This window comes from Hemiscyllium ocellatum, chromosome 3 (genome assembly GCF_020745735.1).
Source record: "Hemiscyllium ocellatum isolate sHemOce1 chromosome 3, sHemOce1.pat.X.cur, whole genome shotgun sequence".
NCBI lineage: Eukaryota > Metazoa > Chordata > Chondrichthyes > Orectolobiformes > Hemiscylliidae > Hemiscyllium > Hemiscyllium ocellatum.
The window spans coordinates 29,804,019-29,825,164 of record NC_083403.1 but is presented as its reverse complement, the minus strand read 5'-3'; the positions used below and the strand labels follow the sequence as shown (position 1 = coordinate 29,825,164).

Below are 21,146 nucleotides of genomic sequence, written 5' to 3'. Positions count from 1 at the left end.
TGAAATAGAGGCGTTACGTTTATTCTTTTCTAATCCAATGCAACTGTTGTACAACATGACAAATTTTGAAAGATTACAAGCAATGTCACTATTTTCTCTCAAGCTACTTCTTTTAAGATCCGAAGATGGAGAACTTGAGGTCTGAAGTACTTGTCAGCCTTTCCCCTGTTACCGTCTCCCTGGCAGCATGGCACACCAGGAGTAATCATTGTGAACTGTATAACCTGTTTAGCTCTGTTCTTAGTCTTTTGAGTATTCAAATTTTAAAATAACCAGCTGCAAAGCTTATTCTTAAACAAGATCAAAGGTTATTTTATTTCGCAAATATTGCTGGAAGTTACTAAATAAAAGGGAACACAGTTATTGGCTAAAATGTTGATACAAAGATTAAAATTAGGCACAGATTACAGAACAACCTCAGTTATCCGATAATCAGTTATCTAAATTTCAGATTATCTGAATAAGATCTCAAGGTCCCATAAAAACGTTATCTGTTATCCGAACAATCAAGTTATCCAAACAAAATACTCGCCACCCGAGTTGTTTGGAATATCGAGGCTGTTTTGTGGTCTGCTATCATTGATGATCTATTACTCGCTTGAAGATTCTCTTTAGGAAATTCATGGTTAAATTCAGCGCTGCAATCGTTTCTTAATTTGAATAGTTCAAGGCTGTAGGTAGAGAAGGTTTTTGGAGAGATAAGATATACTGTCACTGGTTCTGTGTTATAGCATTTGTAAATTGTCTAGATACTTTCAACAGGACCACAGTTGATTTCTGAAATCCTTTCACCTTGCGCTCCTTTGACTAACAGCTCCTTCTTTGAGGGTGATTCTCTGAATCCTTCGAGGAGTTCTGACAAAATGGTATCTCACAGACTGTTGTATCACCAGCATAACAAAATCTGATATGTTAACCATTTGTTCCACAAAGTCAATTATGATGGAATTCCCTGTAATGTCCTTCCAGTCTCCTGTTCAATCAAAAGCTTTGACTTCTCATACATTTAGAAAGGTCCATTGTATTATCCCAGAGTTAATCAAATTCTAAATGTCCCAAGTTGTCCAAAATGGATAGAAGCCTCTGATTCATTTTACATTGTTAATGTGCTTTAGAATCCTGAGAACGCCTCCATGTAAGTACATCTGAGGTTCCAACGTAGAAGTTTAAACTTCTTATTGCAGGTTTTACTCTGTCCGAATGGCTCTCTTGATTCCAATGGCAGTGGAATGGGATGGGCAAACCATACAAATTTCAGGAATTTTGCCTATACTTATCCCTGCTTCTGCACAGATTTACCAAAGAAAGTTAATAGCTGGTCTAAAACCTGCTTAGGCGTGTAACTGTAAATAAATCAGTTGGATTGTCAAAGGAGTCAAGTACCTATAGCAATGTTCACCCCTGACCACTTTAATATTTACCTCTCCCACACAGTTGAACCAATGTTCACCTTTCCAACCTCAACTGTGCACTCATCCATTTTGCACAATCCCACTACAGATGGTGTTTACTGACCCCCCACCCCACCTCAAACCAGAGACAGTGTTCACACCAGCCTGCTCTACCTCCTTAGGTAGCCCTCAACATCCACACCACCCCCATACCACAGACAGTGATCTCCACCGCCCTCCTGAGCCATGGTTATTATTCACCCTCCTTGAACAAAGACTGTCCCGAACCAATCATCTATCCTTCTTCTCAACCTCTTCAGGTTCATACTCTTCTGAATCACAGTGCTCACTCCTGCAAATCCGCTCGCAACCATAATTCCCATGCTTCCATCAATCTACATCAGACAGTGAAACTGAACCTCACCCACTTTCATGACCCACCTTTTGGAATCCACTCCTAGCTAGCTAGGGCCACAGATGAGTCAGGAATAGTTGGATTTTAGGTACACTCCACGTTTCTGAAGAAACCAGAATCTGAAGCTGCAGTGAGAAATGTGCAACTCAGTCATGGCACAAAAAATTAGGAACAGCCTGGTAGTCTGAAAGTAATTGGAAGATTTGAGTCAACTTTTTCTAGATTTACTCTTTGGATGGCAGGACTGACGTATGATGAATCGATTGTTTCAGACTATATTCACTTGAATTTAGAAGATGACAGTGATTTCACATAAACCTATTAAATTCTAACAGCACGGAACAAGGTAAACATAAGGAGATGTTTACTGATGACTGGGAAAAACCAGGGGTCACAATCTAATGGACTGCCACTTCGGACTAAGATTAGCAATTCTTTACCACAGAGCGGTGAGCCTCTGCCACAGAAAGCGGTTGAGGCCAAATTATTATCAAGAAGGAGTTAAGCAGGTATTAGAGCTAAACAGATTAAAGGGGAAGAGGAGAAAGCAAAAACAGAGTACTGAGTTCGATGACCAGAAGTGATACATATTGAATGGCAGAGCAGGTACAAGGTGCCGAATGATGTTATTTTCTATGCTTTTGTCTCCTTTTCAGACTGATCCCAAGGCTGTAGCAAATCAAGGACAGTGATGTGACTTCTGGGTGCAGGATTCTGTTTTACATTTTTACAGATAGATTAGCATTTTTTTACAAAATATATACATATGCTTTTATATACAGAGTCATTACACAAATGATGGTGCTTGTTTTAAGTTCTTCCCTGAATGGAACTAAACAGTGAAGACAGAAGCCATCACCTTCTGTATCCACTGCAAATGCCACTGACTAGCCACCAACTCCATTCTTTCCTTGGCAAATGTCTGAGTCTTAAGATGGCTGTTTGCAATCAATTTGTTATATTTGGGTAGAGGTCTCTTCGACTGCATATCCACTCCATCACCAAAATCTCCACCACATCATCTTATCCTTCTGCCAGTTCATCTGCTGAAACCCTCATCATATTTTTGCTTATCCAATATCTCAATACACTCCTAGTCAATCTCTCACTTTACCCTGCCCCCACCTCTATAAACTTCATTCAAACTCTTTATGTTGAGTTAAGAAAATGGACAGTGTACGTGAAATTAAGTAAAAACATAATATTACGATGACGATAACAAAAAAGCATTTTTTTCAGATTTGAATTAAACATAGAGCAGTATAGCATAGGAAAAGACCCTTTGGCTTGCCATGCTTGTTCTGACGATGATGCTATTCCAAACTAATCCCACCTGATAATGAAATATAGTTAGAAATCATTTAACAATTATTCAAATATAATTACCATTATCAGCAATCTTTTCAATCAAGGATGGTCCTTTCTTATGCTAGGTGGATGGAAGTAAGCTATCACATTTGGCAGTGGGTTTTCAGATAATTTATAAGAGCATACAATATAGGAACACAAGTTCAGCTCCTCGAGCCTGGTCCACCATTCAATAGGATTGTAGCTAATCCAACATTTCTCATGTCCACCTTTCTGTCCCTTCCCCGTAACACTTGATTGCCCCACTGATCAAGAATCTACCTATCTATCTAATGAGCCCCATCTTAGGTTTTCAGACTTTCCCACAGTGACGATACTTCTGTTGTCCAGAAGAAGTGACAGCAGATTATTGACTTGAGCAGTTGTCATTCATTCTGTCATTATCATTATATTTTCTCAGTGTCTAATCTTGTTCAATGGAACATCTTGAGACCAGTTTTGGATATGCATTTTCGCCTTGATTGTAATTAGGCATATAATTCCCTTGTTTTGATGTTATGAGAGCAAATCTTGATAAAGGCTTTGAGAAAGTCTTCGAAACATGTACCATGTCTCTTGTGCAAATGAGTTCCCTAACAAAGCTCCAAGTAAAGAATATTGGAATAGTCTTGATTTTAGATTTAGATTTATTATCATGTCTGCTCAAGTGCATAAGTACAGGAGTATGCTGAAAAATGTATAATGTCACCAAATAAGGTGCCAAGGTACCTGAGTCTTAGGTACAAAGTAGAAAGAGAAAGAGTTACAAAGTTAAGCATTACTTCATAGAATAAAAAGAAAATTAAAGAAATAAGGTAATAGTTAACATCAAAGTTTTCTTAATTTAAACTAGGAAAATAAAGGAATAAGTTATAAGTTTAACAGTCTTGATGAGTCCTCTGCTTATCTTGCTCTCCAGGAGACCTTGGCTGCCTGTTCTCAATGCCACTGCTATAGATACCAGTGGAGCTCTCTCACAGTTCGCTCCTCCCATGTTGAGCCATGATGCAATCACTGCTGCTGAAGCTACAGCTGCGCTAGTGCCTCAGGAACATCACCAATCAGGACTCAACTTGCACATCAAGCTAAGACACCACCACCGCCACTAGCCACTGCGGGACCAAGTCGAGACGAGCCTATAGCTGCAACAGACCATATCTTGGAGAATGTTCATGTTTGTTTTTTTGCCTTTTAATTCAGACCATAAGAAATAGGGACAGGAACAGACTAATTGGCCCCTTAACCCTTGTCTGCCATTTAATAGGATCAATATTCTTCATGTTCACTCTCCTGCTCTTTCCCCATAATTCTTGATTCTCTGTTGATGAAGAATCTAACTCAGCCATAGATATACACAACGACTCTGTCCTTTATTCTGAGACTATGACCTCACAGGAATGATCCTAGGGATGAAGGGTTTGTCATGTGGCGCGGAGAGGACGCTGGATCTGTACTTAATGAAATTCAGAATGATAAGGGAGAGATCTGATTGAAACATAAAGAATACTGAGAGGCCTGGATAAAGTGGACATGAGGAAGATATTTCCATTTGGAGAAACTAGAAATTGAGAGCACACCCTCAGAGTGAAGGGAACGACCATTTAGAACTAAAAAAGCAAGGATCTTTTCAGCCAGAGGGTGGTGAATCTGTGAAATTCATTGCTGCAGAAGGCTGTGGAAGTCAAGTCATTGAGTGTCTTTAAGCCAACGATTCTTAATTAGGAAGGGAAGACAGGAGAATGGGGTTGAGAAACATATCAGCCATGATCGAATTGTAGGGGAGACACAATGGGCCGAATAGTCTAATTCTGATCCTATATCTTATGGTATTAAAGTTATCATCTCACCAGCACATTGTACAGTTGCAGTAAGACGTCCCTACTCTTCTATTCCAACATCCTTGAAATAAAGGCAAGTATTCATAGAAATTACAGGATGGAAACAGACCCTTTGGTCCAACTGTCCATGCCGACCAGATATCCCAACCCAATCTAGTCCCACTTGCTGGCAACCTGCCCATATCCCTCCAAACCTTTCCTGTTCACATACCCATCCAAATGCCTTTTAAATGTTGCAATTGTACTAGCCTCCACCACTTCCTCTGGCAGCTCATTCTATACACGTACCACTCTTTGTGTGAAAATGTTGCCCCTTAGGTCTCTTTTATATCTTTCTTCTCTCAGCCTAAACCTATGTCCTCTAGCTCTGGACTTCCCACAACCCAGGGAAAATGTCTATTTATTCTATCCATGTCCCTCATGATTTTGTAAACCTCTATAAAGTCACCCCTCAGCCTCCGACGCTCCAGGGAAAACAGCCTCAGCCTGTTCAGCCTCTCCCTACAGCTCAAATCCTCCAACCCTGGCAACATCTTGTAAACCTTTTCTGAACCCTTTCAATCTTCACAACATATTTCTGATAGGAAGGAAACCAGAACTACACACAATATTCCAACAGTGGCCTAATCAATGTCCTGTACAGCTGCAACATGACCTCCCAATTCCTGTACTCAATACTCTGACCAATAAGGGAAAGCATACCAAACGCCTTCGTCACTATCCTATCTACCTGCGATTCCACTTTCAAGAAACTACGAACCTGCACTGCAAGGTCTCTTTGTTCAGCAACACTCCCTAGGACCTTACCATTAAGTATATAAGTCCTGCTAAGATTTGCTGATTATCTGTCATACCTGTGTGCTAGTCTTCGTTTCTTGCACAAATACCCCAAAATTCCTTTGTGTTGCGGCTTTCTCCAGTTTTCCTCATTTAAGTAATATTCTGGTTATGTTTTGATTTCTGGTTTTCAATTAGGGATTGGCATTGAATGCATTGATACCCACATCCCATTAATGAATTGAAAAGATTCTCCCTTCCAAAATGAACAATTTCATATTTTCCCACATTATGCTCCCTTTGCCAACATTTTGTCCACTTATTTAACACTTCAATATCTATCTGTTAATCTCCTTATCTGTATCCCTCTCTTAACTTACCTTTGTGCCTAATTTTGTGTTGTCTGCAAATTTGGGTACAGTACAGTTGCTTTCTTCCTCCACATCATTACTATATGTTGTGAATAGTTGTAATCCCAACACTAATCCCTGTGGAATCCCACTGGTTACGAGATGCCAACCTGGAAAAGAATCCCTAAAATCCACTCACTGTTTTTTGCCAGTAGCCAATTCCCTATCCATGCCACTATATTATCTGTTATGAGATGCCTTGTCGAATGCCTTCTGGAAGTCCAAATACAGCAATTTTGATTTGCAAGATTCTTCTAAGACAGAGCTGATGGTACTATTCTAGGGCCTCATACAGCATCTATAAGTTGTCGAAGCTTCAATAACACAAAGAAGTTAGAGAGAAGAACCATTATCTGAAAGACTTTGAATGTTAAGCCTGGTTGCTATCATAATTCTCAAACTCAAGAATTTAATTTGCCATAGCTGAGCTAATACATTAGATTTGGTCATGTTCCTTTCTATCAATGTCAGTGTTTTGGTATAGGCAATTTCCAAGATATGGGAATTGAGAGACATTTCCAAAGAATCACAATAGATTCACTAACTTCCATGCTTTTGTAAGTAACTGTATATAAAATCTTGAAACCAATGACAATTTTATAATGATGCCGAATAGAAAACCTTATTTCAACAACAGGGTTAAACAGAAGCAGAAGAGAACTGTTTTATTCAGACTGCATAGGTATGATTCAAATTATAGTCTGGCACATTTCTGCAGGTCACACTTGTGATAAATTTCAATACTTCTGTAAATTGACTACTAGAAATAGAATTAGAATTGGCTTTCTTGTCAAATGTATTCAAATGAGTATAATAAAACATATATAAGTCACCACTTAAGGCTCCACTTTAGGTATAAAGGTCATCAGGTACAGCTTCTTCAGTTACAGTTCTTAGGAAAATAAAGAAGTAAAAAATCCAGCACTCAAATTTTAGGAATAAATAATAATTAAGAAAAAAAATGTTCAGGAAACAGTATTCCAGTACAATCCATGCTGGCACCTAGCCTGCAGACCGTGCCTGGCTTCACCTCAGGATTCATAAGGCTGGGAGATCATTCTGGAATTACCTCTAGGTGATCATGGTTATCAACTGGATCCTGAGAGAGGGCTTGGAAATGAGTACGAATTGATGCAAATGAGTTGATGCAAGTAAAGTTATAAGAAAATCAATATATACGTGCACAAAATAATCATTTTAGAATGGAGCCGTAGAATTATTGTACCTTTGCATCATATTTCTGTGCAAGCAATTTGCAGAGAGTGGTCTTTCCTGCAGATTTTGGACCCAATATTGCAACTTTACAAGGTGGACGAGGCTGTGGAGGGAGAAGGTATGGTCGAGGATTTGTGATAAACTTCTTCAAAGTTTCCTCGGATGAAAGGAAATACATTTTGTCCAGATAGCTGCAAAATAGATTAAAATATTATGAATACCAGCTGCACATCTGAACTTGGAGATGAATAGGTGGAGGATAGGTTTAATCATCAAACTCTATAGACATTACATAATGACATTTTTCAGGAAAATATTAAAGCATACAGAGTGAATTTAAGGGGTTGGATAAAAGATTTAAAAAAGAACCTTAGAAGTAGTAATCTTTGGTTTATTTCCAATGCCAAACTCAAACAAGGGAAAGAACAAAAGGATAAAGGAGATCAATCAATGGCTGAATAGGTGGTGCACTGTTCAGTGACTTAGGTTTTTGAACAATTGAAATGTCTTTTGGGATATACAAAACAATGGGTCTAATTTGAACTGGAAAGGGACCAATTGCTTAGCAGGGAGATTTGCTTGTTCTATTAAGGAAGACTTTATAGTGATAAAAAGGGGAGTGGAGGAATTTTAAATAGCAGTGTAAACACAAAGGTTGATGGGGAAGGTTCTGAGTGTGAAGAGAGCATATCAATTAGAAAAGACAAGGCAGAGTCAGAGTATGTAGTAACTCTGAAAAACTAAATTGCATTTATTACAATGGAAGGGGTCTTACAGATAAGGTTGATCGACTCAGATCATGCTTAAGAATATGGGATTGGGATGTCATAGCTATAACAGAAACCTGACTGAGAAATGGACAAGACTGGGAGCTCAATGTTCTCAGTTTTAGATGCTAACAGAAGGATAGGAAAGGGTGCAAGAAAGAAGGGCTTAGCAGGGGACTTTTGATTAAGGAACACATTACTGCTCTAACTACAGAAGATATTTCTGAGAAATGGCCCAGTGAAAATATATGGGTAGAAATTAGAAATAAGAAAGGAAAGAGCACCTTGATGGAATTGTACTATAGGCCCCCAATAGTAAGAGGGAAATCGAGAAAACAAATATGTAGGGAGATCTCAGATACATGTAAGCATAATAAGATTGTATAATGATGGATTTTAATTTTCCAAACATTGACTAGGGCAACCATAGTGTTAAAGGTTTGGATGGTGAAGAATTTGTGAAATGTGTTCAAGAAAATTATCTTTATCAATATGTGAATGCTCCGACTAGAGAAGGAGCAAAACCAGATGTTCTTTTGGGTAATATGGCAAGCCAAGCGACTGAAGTATAAGTGGGGAACACTTCGGCTCCAGCAATCATAATTCTATTAGTTTCAAAATGGTTATGGAAAAGGATAAATCTTCCATAAAAGTTAAAGATTTTGATTGGTGTAAGACAAATTTTAATGGTATAAGACAAGAACTTTCAAAAGTTAACTGTTCATAGGTAAAGGGACAACTGACAAGTGAGAGGCTTTCAACAATGTGATGACGAACGTTCAGAGACATTATGTTCCTGTTAGGGTGAAGGGTAAGGCTGGTAAGATTAAGGAACAATGGATGAATAAAGATATTGAGTTTCCAGTCAAGAATAAAAGGCAATCTTATTTTAGATATAGACAACTTGGTTCAACTGAATCTCTTAATCAATATAAAGAGTGTATAGGCATTCCTAAGAAAGAAATCAGAAATTAGGGAATATGAGATAGCATTAACCGATATAAGGTTAAGGATAATCCAAAGAGATTCTACAAACACATTAATAGCAAGAGAGTAACTAGGAGAGAGTTGGGCCCTTAAAGATCAAGGAGATCATCTTTGCGTTGAATCCCAGGAGATGGGAGAGATACTAAATGAATATTTCATGTCAGTTTTTACTGTGGAGAAAGAAATAGAGTCTAGAGAATGCAGATAACTGTTTTTGATATATTAAAAATATATTATAGAAGAGGAAATTCAAGAGGTCTTAGACAATATAAAGGTGGATTAGTCTCCAGGACCTGGTCTAATGTGTCCCAGAATGTTATGGGAATTAAGGGAGGAAATTGCATGACACCTGCAGAAATATTTGGATCATCTACAACTACCAATGAGGTGCCTGATGACTGGAGGGTGGTTAATGTACCTTTGTTTAAGAAAAGTTATAAGGAGAAACCAGGGAACTATAGACCGGTGAGTCTGATTCCGTTGTGGGTAAATTGTTGGTGATAATAAAAGATAGTATTTATGATCATTTTGAGAGGCAAAAATTGATTAGGTATTGTCAGTATAGTTTTGTGTGAGGAAAATCGTCTCACCAACTTGATTGAGTTTTTTGAGGCAGTTACCCAAAATATTGACCAGGGCAGAGCAGGAGACAATGTTTATTTGGACTAATTAGAATTCAGTGTGAGCTTGCCAACTGGATACATAATTGGCTTAATGGCAGGCGGCAGAGAGTGATGGTGGAGGGTTGCTTTTCGGACTAGAGGCCTGTCACTTACAGTGGTCCACAGGGATTAGTTCTGGGTCCTCTTTCATTTGTCATTTATGAAAATGATTTAGATGAAAATACAGAAGTCATGGTTAGTAAGTTTGCAAACGACAACAAAATTGGTGGCATAGTAGACAGTGAAGAAGGTTTTCTAAGATTACAAATGGAAATTGATCAAATGAGTCAATGGGCTGAAAAGGGCAGATGGAGTTCAATCTGGATAAATGCGAGATATTGCATTTTAGTATAACAAACAAGGGGAGGGCTTATACAATTAATGATGGGACCTTGGGTAGTGTTGTAGAACAGAGGGACTTAGGGCTGCAAGTACATAATTCTTCGAAGTTTGTGTCACATACAGACAGGGTGTTTAAAAAGACAAATGGCATGCTTTGAATATAAGAATTGGGACGTTACCTTGAGATTGTACAGGTTATTTGTGAAGCTTCTTCTGAAATACTGTGTCCAGTTCTGGTTGCCCAGTTATAGGATGGATATTATTAAGCTGGAGAGGGTCCAGAAGAAATTTACAAAGACGTTGCCGGCTATGGAAGGTTTGAGTTATAAAGAAAGGGTGGATAGGCTGGGATCTTTTTCCATTGCCGAGTAGGAGTTGAGAGGCAATTTTCTAGATATTGATAAAATAATGAGGGTACAGATAGAGTTAATGGCAATTGTCTTTTCCCTAGGATGGGGGATTTCAAGACCGGGGGCACATTTTTATGGTGAAAGGAGAAAGATTTAAAAAGACGTGAGGGGCAATTTTTTTACACAGAGGGTGGTTCACATGGAATGAACTTCCTGAGGAAGTGGAGGATGTGGGTATAATTACCATGTTATTAAGATGTTAAAAATTACCATGTTAAAAAGAAATCAGCCAGCATTGTTGCCTGTCATCTATTGCTCTTGAGACGTGAAAATTATGAATGAGAACATAAGAAAAAGGAACAGGCGCAGGGTGGTCAGGCCTTTGCACCTGCTCCACTATTCAACGAGATCAAGGCTGATGTGCTCCAATACTCCAAGAAAAAACAAACATTAGCTTAAGAATAAGATAAAAGAAGTCTCCAAAATGAAAGTCCAGAACAATTAAAATGGAAAACAGAAAAAATTATAATAGAATTAGCATAAAGATTTAAGGGGTCATTTGGTATTATAAAGCTTGAGTATCTCTAAAGAAACACACACATTATCAAAGTTTTTTGCCTTTCACACATCAAGACAATTTGTGAGAAATACTAAAATAAGGGGAAAACAACATTCTATCCTGTATGAGAACAGAATGTTGACTGGTTGGTAATTGGTAGAATGCACCAGTTAGATGATAATTGATAGTTGACTATTACGTATGTCAGATCTCGGAAGTTCCTTCAATAAAATTGTGCTAATTTTTAGACATTCTTCAGAGATTATATGGTCCTGGGTTTCACATGGACAACACTAATGCTGGAGCCCTTGCACTCTTGAGGCACCGCAAAGTCAATGTAGAAGGAGACAACAGTTACCACTTGGTCAGCAAGAACAGCAATGTCCGGAAACTGCTGTATAGCCTCCAGAGGAAGAATTAGCAGAAGTTCTACCAAGGAGGGGTGAAGGATGAGAAAACAGGTTCACAAGTGTCACTATCAGTTTCTTTGACTCTAAGACAGGGCATGTGCCGTTTATGGATGTTTCCCCTCCCCCATCATCTGTGCACTGTGTCAGCTGTTGGAGGAGGACTTGCACTGAGAAGGACAAGGTGGCAATCCCATCCTGGTGGCCATCAAGGTCACAGCTATCTTGGAATTTTATACTACCTACTCATTTAAAGTGTTAGTTGCAGACACACGTGACATCTTCCAAACCTTGAGCCATAAGTGCATCCAAATCTTAAATCATGTATTTTTGTTTTACAGCACAGCTCTTTAAATCATTCCATCATGATGACAAGAGTCGACCAACTTAGACACTGGAACTCTCTACCATTTCTGGCTTCCCACATTTGCTTTTAGCATGCTCCATTAGCAACATGCAGAATTTCTCAGCAGAAATAATTTCTACTCTAAATTATATTCACCCATTGCTTCCAAATTATGGAGGTCTGCACCAAATATTCTTGGAGGTGGCAATGGCTCTTCCATGCTAGAAAACATACAGGTTCTTGCCTTCTTCCCAGATCCATGGCCCATACAACGAATGCTGCTTGGAGTCAAGGGCTACCATCATCCAAACCTGGATAATCACACCTTTGTAATATCCTCCAACTGAGGAGGAATGAAGATACAACACTGGTGATGCTTTGACAAAAGTCACAGTAAAATTGACAATAGACCTCCTTAAGATGAAGTCCTGATGTCTGAACCATGCAAGTGGGGCTTTTCAGTATAATCCAGAAAGGGTTTCCTGCATCATTGTGGCATGCCATGCTCTTCATAATTGCAGCTGACTAAGGGAGATGTCTTTGCTGCAGCCAAAATGAGGCAATGACAGAAATCTTGATGAGGCTGATGATCAGAGCATTGACCAAGTGAACGTTTCAAGAAAGTATGGCAAATCAATACTTACAGAACTCAAGAGACCAGAGAGAATCTAACTGAAACATGCTTGGATGATGAATGACCTGTTTGAACTTTGATTAATTGTTTAAGATTCTGTTCGTAATCTTTCAAGTAACCCAAAATTAATTACTGGAAAGGACAAATGTTCTTGTCATTTTGGAATTTTTTGACCTTCTACGTTGTTGAATTAATGTCTCATTATTCATGAGATTGCAAGATATAATGCAAAACCCTCCAGAAGTACAAGCTGACCATGGTGAGCCTTTGTCTGGACAAAGGTGGCTTAGGTGGCTTGGGCTCTCCTGTTCCAAAGTCTATCAAGACAATAATGTCAACCATGGAACAGACTGCCACATTCTATCTTCTAACATCAGGACTGTACTTCTCAAAGCAGGGAAAGATGAACACATACTGAGGGCATATAGGTGGCACAGTGACATGATTTGGAGATGCCGGTGTTGAACTGGGGTGTACAAAGTTAAAAATCACACAACACCAGATTATAATCCAACATGTTTAATTGGAAGCACTAACTTTCAGACCGCTGCTCCTTCATCAGGTGACAGTTTTTTTTATTAACTCACAGGATGTAGGAATCACTGGTTGGGCCAGAATTCATTTCCCATTCCTTGCTGCCCTGCAGAAGGTAGTTGGGGGTGTGTGGTGGTAGCAAGGAAGTGTTAGGATTGATAAAGGAGTGGACCAGTGTGTTATAGAGGGAACAATCCCTGTAAAATGCTGACAATGAAGAGAAAGGGAAGATGAAAATTAATTTTCTATCACTCTTGATTGCTGTGCTCTAAGGTGTATCATACTATTCAGCTTTTCTGGAAAAAAGGATTGAAAATCCTATTCTATTACAAACAGGCCTTTTAGCAAGGTCCTTCTGAAACTTCTGTTATTGACAGAAAGCAGACTTCTGTGCAGATTGTTCAGGAGGCATTGTGATAGAATTGTCATCTATGGAAATGCAACTTTTAAATTCTGTCCTCAACAGCAATTAAAAATTCAGCCTTTCATACTGGAGAAGTAAATTCCTTTCAACCAAAAGATTCTGTCCTGTCTTCCAATGTCCTTATTTTCAAAGTTAAAATATCTTCATCAAAATAGGTAGTTGACATGCCATCAAATTTACAAAATCAGATTTAAGGTTATCATGAAATAAACCACTTTCTCTTTGTAATATGATAGTGACACAATAGCTTTTTAAATTATTTGTGAAAGTGAAAAAAATCTACTGTAAAAGACATTCTGAAGTGTTAAAATCATGAAATGTGAAACCATTACCAGAAACAGAAATTTTCCTAAAACTTTACCCAACAGCAAACTGCAATTTGCCCAAAATGTAGTTGCCCTCAAATAAGGAAACAGGACACGCTCGACCCCACTTGCTCCTACGCCAACGATATCCAGGTGCTACACGTTTCATTGCTGCAACAGATCGGAACAGATCATCCTGTTTAGGAAAATTTAAAAACAATATCATTAAGTCATTTTGGTGCACAACTCTACAATGCAGTTAAAAAGAGATTTAATGGTAATTTTAACACAAAAATTGTTATTCATCAAAACAAAAGATTGGGTGTGGGATCAGAATCCAAGAGATTTAGAATGTAGGAGATGATAGTTAGTGAGGGCAGGTGCATGACAGTGACATATATTCTATAAATTGAATTAGGAGGAAGAAAATCTTGCTCCTCTTGGATTCACAGTCTAGTTTGGTCAACTAAAATAAATTGCTAAGGTCAGACAAACTATTGAATTTAGATACTTAGAGGACCTAATACTTCTTTAAGTCATATGTTACAATGATTCTTTTTCTTTTCGCAAAACAGCAGAAAGGACATATTCTACCTGGTATAAGCATAATAAGCTGGTTAGAATCTGGAAGATAAAGACTATGTGGATGAATTGAGAGGCCATTACGTTCAAAACAAATACCTATAAGAGACATTCCAATTTATGCATTGGAAGTTGTTTCTTAGGAAGAGTTGCAAAAACTGAATTGAAATGTTCAAAGAATGTTGCCACAAATATTGGGTATTGTACTCAGGTGTATATATTGTAAAACACAGAAGGCAGTTTAAAAGGTCCTCCAGATTTCAAAGTACACAGCTGTTATAACTGAACAACTTCCATGCAAAACTAAATGCTGAATACGTTGGATTTTACCAGAAAAATATCCAAATATACCTATGAATAAATTGAGCTTGAATAAAATTAGAGATTATTGCTTTAAGTGGCACTCAATTAGAATGTATCAAAGCTGAGTCTTAACCCATATTTTCCATATCTCAGGGGGCAAAGAGAGACTGCTCCAAGCTTGTAAATTTGTTAAAGACTGTGGAAAAGAATGCAGAAGCAGACAATGGAATTGCCACTTCCTCGCGTAGTAACAGTAATGGTAAGAAAAATGGCAAAGCACAATGACTATAAAAATATTAGACTCTCAATGTCAAGAATAATAATCTGATTTCCTCCATTAGGCTTAAATGGCAAATTTAGAATACCACCTCTGAATGGTGACAATGAAAAACTCTTCAATGATTTGCTTTATACTGCTGTATCAGATTATGAAGAATCCCAAGATGTGCATATGTTTATCAAGGAGAAGAGGGCAAGAGTAAGGCCCAAGTGGGACCAAGAGGTTTGGCAGGCTTAAAAATGAATGTATCCCTTGATCTGGTTGAGTTGTATCCCAGGCTGCTATAGACTCTAACCCAATTTTTTAATTCCTCTATGGCCACAGGGAAGGTGCCAGAGAATTGGAGGATAGCTAATTGGTTCCATTTTTCAAAGGAGGTGGTAGAGATAAACCGTGGTATTACAGATTAATGAGCCTCACATCATAGTAGAATCCATTGGAGAAAATTTTGAAGGAATGAATCAATGTCCACTTGGACAGGCAAGGCTTGATCAGGAATAGTCAGCATGGTTTGTCAGAGGGAAGTCACATGTAACAAACTTGATTTCGTATCTCCGAGGAGGTGACCAGGTGTATAAATGACAATAGTGCAGATAATGTAATTTTTATGAATTTCAGCACGCCTTTGACAAGATCCCATATGGAAGACTGATGAAGAAGATTAAAGTACAGTAAGTTGGCAAGTGGATCCAAAATTGATTTAGTGGTAGAAGACAGAGGGTGATGGCAGAAGGCTATTTATATGACTGGATGTCAGTATTCAGTGGTGTTTCACAGGCATTAGTGTTGGGTACCTTATTGTTTATGACATACATAAATAAAATAGAAGAAAATGCGGGAGGGCTGACATATAAGTTTGTAGATGACACTGAAGATTGGGGTGGTTGACAGTGAGGAAGAAGGTCTTGGGTAACAGAAAGATATAGTTGGATCGGTCAGATAGGTGACGTGTGAAATTTAATCCTGGTAAGTGTGAGGTGATGCACTTTGGAATAAGCAAATGGAAACAATGAATGGCAGCATACAGGGAATCTCAGAGGAATAAAAGGAACCTGTGGACAAGCAGGACAGGTAAACTGTGTAGTTAAAAAGACATATGGGACACTTGCCGTTATCAATCATTGCCTAGATTATTAAAGCAGGGAAATAATGTTGGAAGTGCACAAAACTTTGGTTAGGTCTCAACTAGAGTATTATGCACAGTTCTGGTCACCGCACTGTAATAGTTTGCACTGGCAGGGCCACAGAGGAGATTCACCAGGATATTGCCTGGGATGGAGTTGTTCAGTTGGATAAGCTCAGATTGTCTTCTTTAGAGCAGAGAAAACTTAGCGGAGACCTGATTGAGGCATACAAGATTATGAAGGGCATAGGTAGGGTAGATAGAGAGGACAGAGAGAGAACACTGTTTCCCTTGGTTGAAGGGACAATAACAAAGAGGCACAATTTTAAAGGTGAAAGGCAGGAGGTTTAGAGGGGATTTGAAATAACTATTATCACTCCGAGGGTGATGGGAAACTGGAATTTACTGCCTGAGAGGATAGTTGAGGATGAGCACTTGAAATGTCATAGCATTCAAGGCCATGTCAAGTGCTGGAAAGTGGGACTTGTGTAGATTTAAGATTGTTTTGACATTGCAGATTCAATGGCCGAAAGGTCTCTTCTGCACTGTATGATTCTATCATTCTAAATCTCCAACTTGCCCTATTTCCTGATACTTCCAATTCTCTCCTCTGCTATCCAAAAGCTAAACACACAAATAACCAATAGATAAAAATGAGCAGTAAGTTTGAGGCTGATCAATAACTTATCAGATAGCAGTCCATAGATTCCTGGAAAAACGAGCAACTCAAGTCTGGGAATAGGCCATGGACAGGGTCATTGAGGGAACGGTGACAGTGATAGGGATAAAACAGATAGCAAAAGTATATATAAATATTTAACAACAGAAGAGTTAACAAAGGGAGTATTGGCAATATAGAAAGTGAGACTAGAGAATTAATAACAGAAAATAAGGAATTGACAGAAGAATTAAACCGGCAATTTGTATGTACCTTTATAATAGAGAATTCAAATAACAATTGAGAAGCAGCAATAAATCAGGAAATGGAAGGAAGGGAAGAACTCAGGAAAATCACAATCATCAAAGAAGTGGTACTGAGTAAATTGTTGGAGTAGTGGACTCATAAATTCTTGGGTCCTCATGAATTTTATCCAAGAAAAGATGTAGCTCATGAGCTAGTTGATGCAAACACCACTTGATTCAGGGACATTCTAATTTGATTGGTAGATAGCAAATCTAACTTTTTTTTTCAAAGAAGGAGACAGAAAGCAAGAAACTATAGACCAACTACCTTAACATCTGTCGTAGGCAAAATGTCAGCTGTTATTAAAGACATTACAGCAGGTCACTTGGGTAAGATAATCTTAGGTAATCAGATTTTGTAGAAGAGAAATTGTGTTTGACCATTTTATTGGAGGTGTTTGGGGAGGCTGCATGTCATGCTGTGGATAAAGGCGAACTGTGGATGAACTGTACTTAGATTTCCACAAGAAATTTTATGAGATGCTACATCAAACGCTATTGTGGAAAATAAAATCTCATTTTATACAGGTAGCATATTGGCATGAATACAAGATTGGTTAGCTAATAGGAAGCAGAGAATAGGTATAATAGGTCTTTACAGGCGGCAAGATATAGTGTGTGTGACAACAAGAACCAGTGCTGGGAACCGAGAGATTTGGGAGTCCTTGTGCATGAATCACAAAAAACTAGCATCCAAGTTCAGTGAGTAATAGGGAAGGCAAATGGAATGTTGGCCTTTATTTCAAACAGAATAGAGTATTAAAGTAGGGACGGTTTGCTAAGACTGTATAAGGCACTAGTCAGACCACATTGGAATATTGTGAACAATTTTAGGCCTCTTATCTTTGGAAAGATATACTGGCTTTGGAGGGAGTCCAAAGAAGGTTCACAAAGCTGATTCCAGATATAGAGGGACAGTCTTGTGAGGAAAGGTTGAATAGATTAAACCCATACTAATTGAGATATAATAGAATCAGATGTGACATTATTGAAACATACAAGATTCTGAGGGGACTTGACAGAGTATATGTGGAAATATTACTGAGACTTGGTTGAGGGAAGGGCATGATTGGCAGCTAAACATCCCAGGATATCAATGCTTCAGGCAGGATAGAGTGGGAGGTAGAAAGGGTAGAGGAGTTGCATTACTGGTCAAAGAAAATATCATAGCTGTGCTGAAGAAGGGCACTATGGAAGACTCAAGCAGTGAGGCAATTTGGGCAGAGCTCAGAAATAGGAAGGTTGCAAGAACAATGTTGGGGCTGTACCACAGGCCTCCCAATAGCGAACATGAGATAGAGGTGCAAACATATAAACAATCATGGAAATATATAGGAGCAACAGGGTGGTGGTGATAGGAGATTTTAATTTTCCAAACATTGACTGGGATTCACTTAGTGTTAGAGATCTAGATGGAGCAGAGTTTGTGTGGAACATCCAGGAGGGTTTTCTACAGCAGAATGTACAAAGTACAACTCGGGAAGGGGCCATACTGGACCTGGTGCTGGGAAATGAGCCCGGCCAGGTGGTTGATATAGCAGTAGGGGATTACTTTGGGAATAGTGATCACAATTCCATCAGTTTGAGAATAATCATGGACAAAGACGAGCGTGGTCCTAAAGAAAGGGTGCTAAATTGGGGGAAGGCCAACTATACCAAAATTCGGCAGGAGCTGGGGAATGTAGATTGGGAGCAGCTGCTTGAGGGTGAATCCACATTCGATATGTGGGAGGCTTTTAAAGAAAGGTTGATTAGAGTTCAGGAGAGGTATGTTCCTGTGAAAATGAGGGATCAAAATGACAAGATTAGGGAACAATGGATGATAGGTGAAATTGTGAGACTAGCTAAGAGGAAAAAGGATGTGTACAGAAGGTCTGGGAACTGAAGACAGACAAAGCTTTGGTAGAATATCTGGAATGTAGGACCAATCTGAAACGAGATATTGAGAGGGCTAAAAGGGGTCATGGGAGATCTTTAGCAGACAGGTTTAAGGAAAATTCCCAAAGCCTTTTTTTCATATATAAGGCGCAAGAGGGTAACGAGAGAAATGGTTGGCCCACTCAAGGACACAGGAGGAAAGTTATGCAGGGAGTCAGAGAAAATGGGTGAGATTCTTAACGAATACTTTGCATTGGTATTCACCGGGAAGAGGGGCATGACGGATGTTGAGATTGGGGATAGATCTTTGAGTACTCTAGGTCAAGTCAGCAAAAGGAGGGAGGAGGTTTTGAATATTCTAAAAGACATTAAGGTAGACAAGTCCCCAAGTCCGGATGGGATCTACCCCAGGTTACTGAGGGAAGCGAGAGAGGAAATATCTGGGGCTTTAACAGATATCTTTGCAGCATCCTTGAACAAAGGTGAGGTCCCGGAGGTCTGGAGAATTGCTAATGTTGTCCCCTTGTTTAAGAAGGGTAGCAGGAATACTTCTGGTAATTATAGACCGGTGAGCCAGACGTCAGTGGTAGAGAAGCTGCTGGAGAAGATACTGAGGGATAGGATCTATTCCCATTTGAAAGAAAATGGGCTTCTCAGTAATGAGCAGCATGGTTTTGTGTGGGGAAGGTCATGTCTTACAAACCTACTAAAAAGTTTTGAGGAGGTGACAAAGTTGATTAAGGGAGGAAAGGCTATAGATGTCATATACATGGACTTTAGCAGGGTGTTTGATAAGGTTCCCCATGGTAGGCTGATGGAGAAGGTAAAATTGCATGGTGTCCAGGGTGTTCTAGCTAGATAGATAGAGAACTGGCTGGGCAAAAGGAGGTAGAGTAGTAGTGGAAGGGAGTTTCTCAAAAGGGAGACCTGTGACCAGTGGTGTTCCACAGAGATCCGGGCTGGGACCACTGTTGTTTGTGATATATATATAAATGATTTGGAGGAAGGTATCAGTTGCCTGATTAGCAAGTTTGCAGATGACACCAAGATTGGTAGATGACACCAAGATTGGTGGAGTGGCAGGTAGTGAAGTTGACTGTCAGAGAATACAGCAGAATATAGATAGATTGGAGAGATGGGCAGAGAAATGGCAGATCAAGTTCAATCTGAGAAAATGCAAGGTGATGCATTGTGGAAGATCCAATTCAAGAGCAAACTATACAGTAAATGGGAAGGTCCAGGGGAGAATTGACATACAGAGAGATCTGGATGATCGGGCCCATTGTTCCCTTAAGGTGGCAACGCAGGTCAGTAAAGTAGTCAAGAAGACATATGGCATGATTTCCTTAATTGGATGGGATACTGAGGACAAGAGTTGACAGGTCATATTATAGGACAGTGGTTTGGCCGCATTTGGAATACTGCATACAGTTCTGGTTGCCACATTACCAAAACAATGTGGATGCTTTGGAGAGGCTGCAAAGGACGTTCACCAGAATGTTGCCTGATATGGAGGGTGCTAGCTATCAAGATTATTGAATAGATTATTTTCATTAGAAAGACGGAGGTTGGGGGGCGCGGGGGAACCTGATTGAGGTCTACAAAATCATGAGAGGTATACACAGGGTGGATAGCAAGAAGCCTTTCCCAGAGTGTGGAACTTAATTACTCGGGGGTCACAGGTTCAAAATGAGAGGGGAAAGGTTTGGGGAGATATGCATGGAAGGTTCTTTACGCAGAGGGTGGTGGGGGCCTGGAATGCATTGCCAGTGGAAGTAGTAGAGGCAGAAATAATAGTGTCATTTACGATGTATTTAGTCAGATACATGAACGGGCAGGGAGCAAAGGGATAGCTGAAAATAGCTAGCAGGTTGAGATAAAGGATGTGATCAGCGTAGGCTTGTAGAGCCGAAGGGCTTGTTCCTGTGCTGTAATTTTCTTTGTTCATTGAAAGTTTGTTTCCCCTTGCGGGATAATCTAGGACCAGAGCACATAATCCCAGAGGAAGGGATCACACAGTTAAGACAGAGGTGAGGAGAAATTTCTTCCCTCAGAGGGTTGTGAACCTGTGGAATTCTTTACTGCAGCGGGTTGTTGAGGATGGGTCATTAAATATATTCAAGGCTGAGATAAATTATTAATCAATAAGGGAACCAAGAGTCATGGGAAAATGCAGGAAAGTGGAATGGAGAATTATTAGATCAGCCATGATCTCATTGAATGGCAGAGCAGACTTGATGGATTGAATGGCCTACTTCTATGTTTTATGGACCTCACTGCCTTTGTAATTTATATAATTAACTTGGA

The 21,146-nt window shown here is 39.3% G+C and overlaps 1 protein-coding gene across 1 annotated transcript in view; it reads right to left on the bottom strand.

Annotated features, from left to right (window-relative positions):
- Positions 1 to 21,146, bottom strand: part of ak9 (adenylate kinase 9) — a 269,696-nt gene that overhangs the window by 193,930 nt on the left and 54,620 nt on the right. The window contains exons 11-12 of the mRNA XM_060854563.1: positions 13,767 to 13,906; positions 7,404 to 7,584 (exon numbers count right to left, since the gene is read on the bottom strand). Of these exons, the coding sequence (XP_060710546.1) occupies positions 7,404 to 7,584; positions 13,767 to 13,906 (321 nt within the window). The remainder of the gene's footprint in view (positions 1 to 7,403; positions 7,585 to 13,766; positions 13,907 to 21,146) is intronic.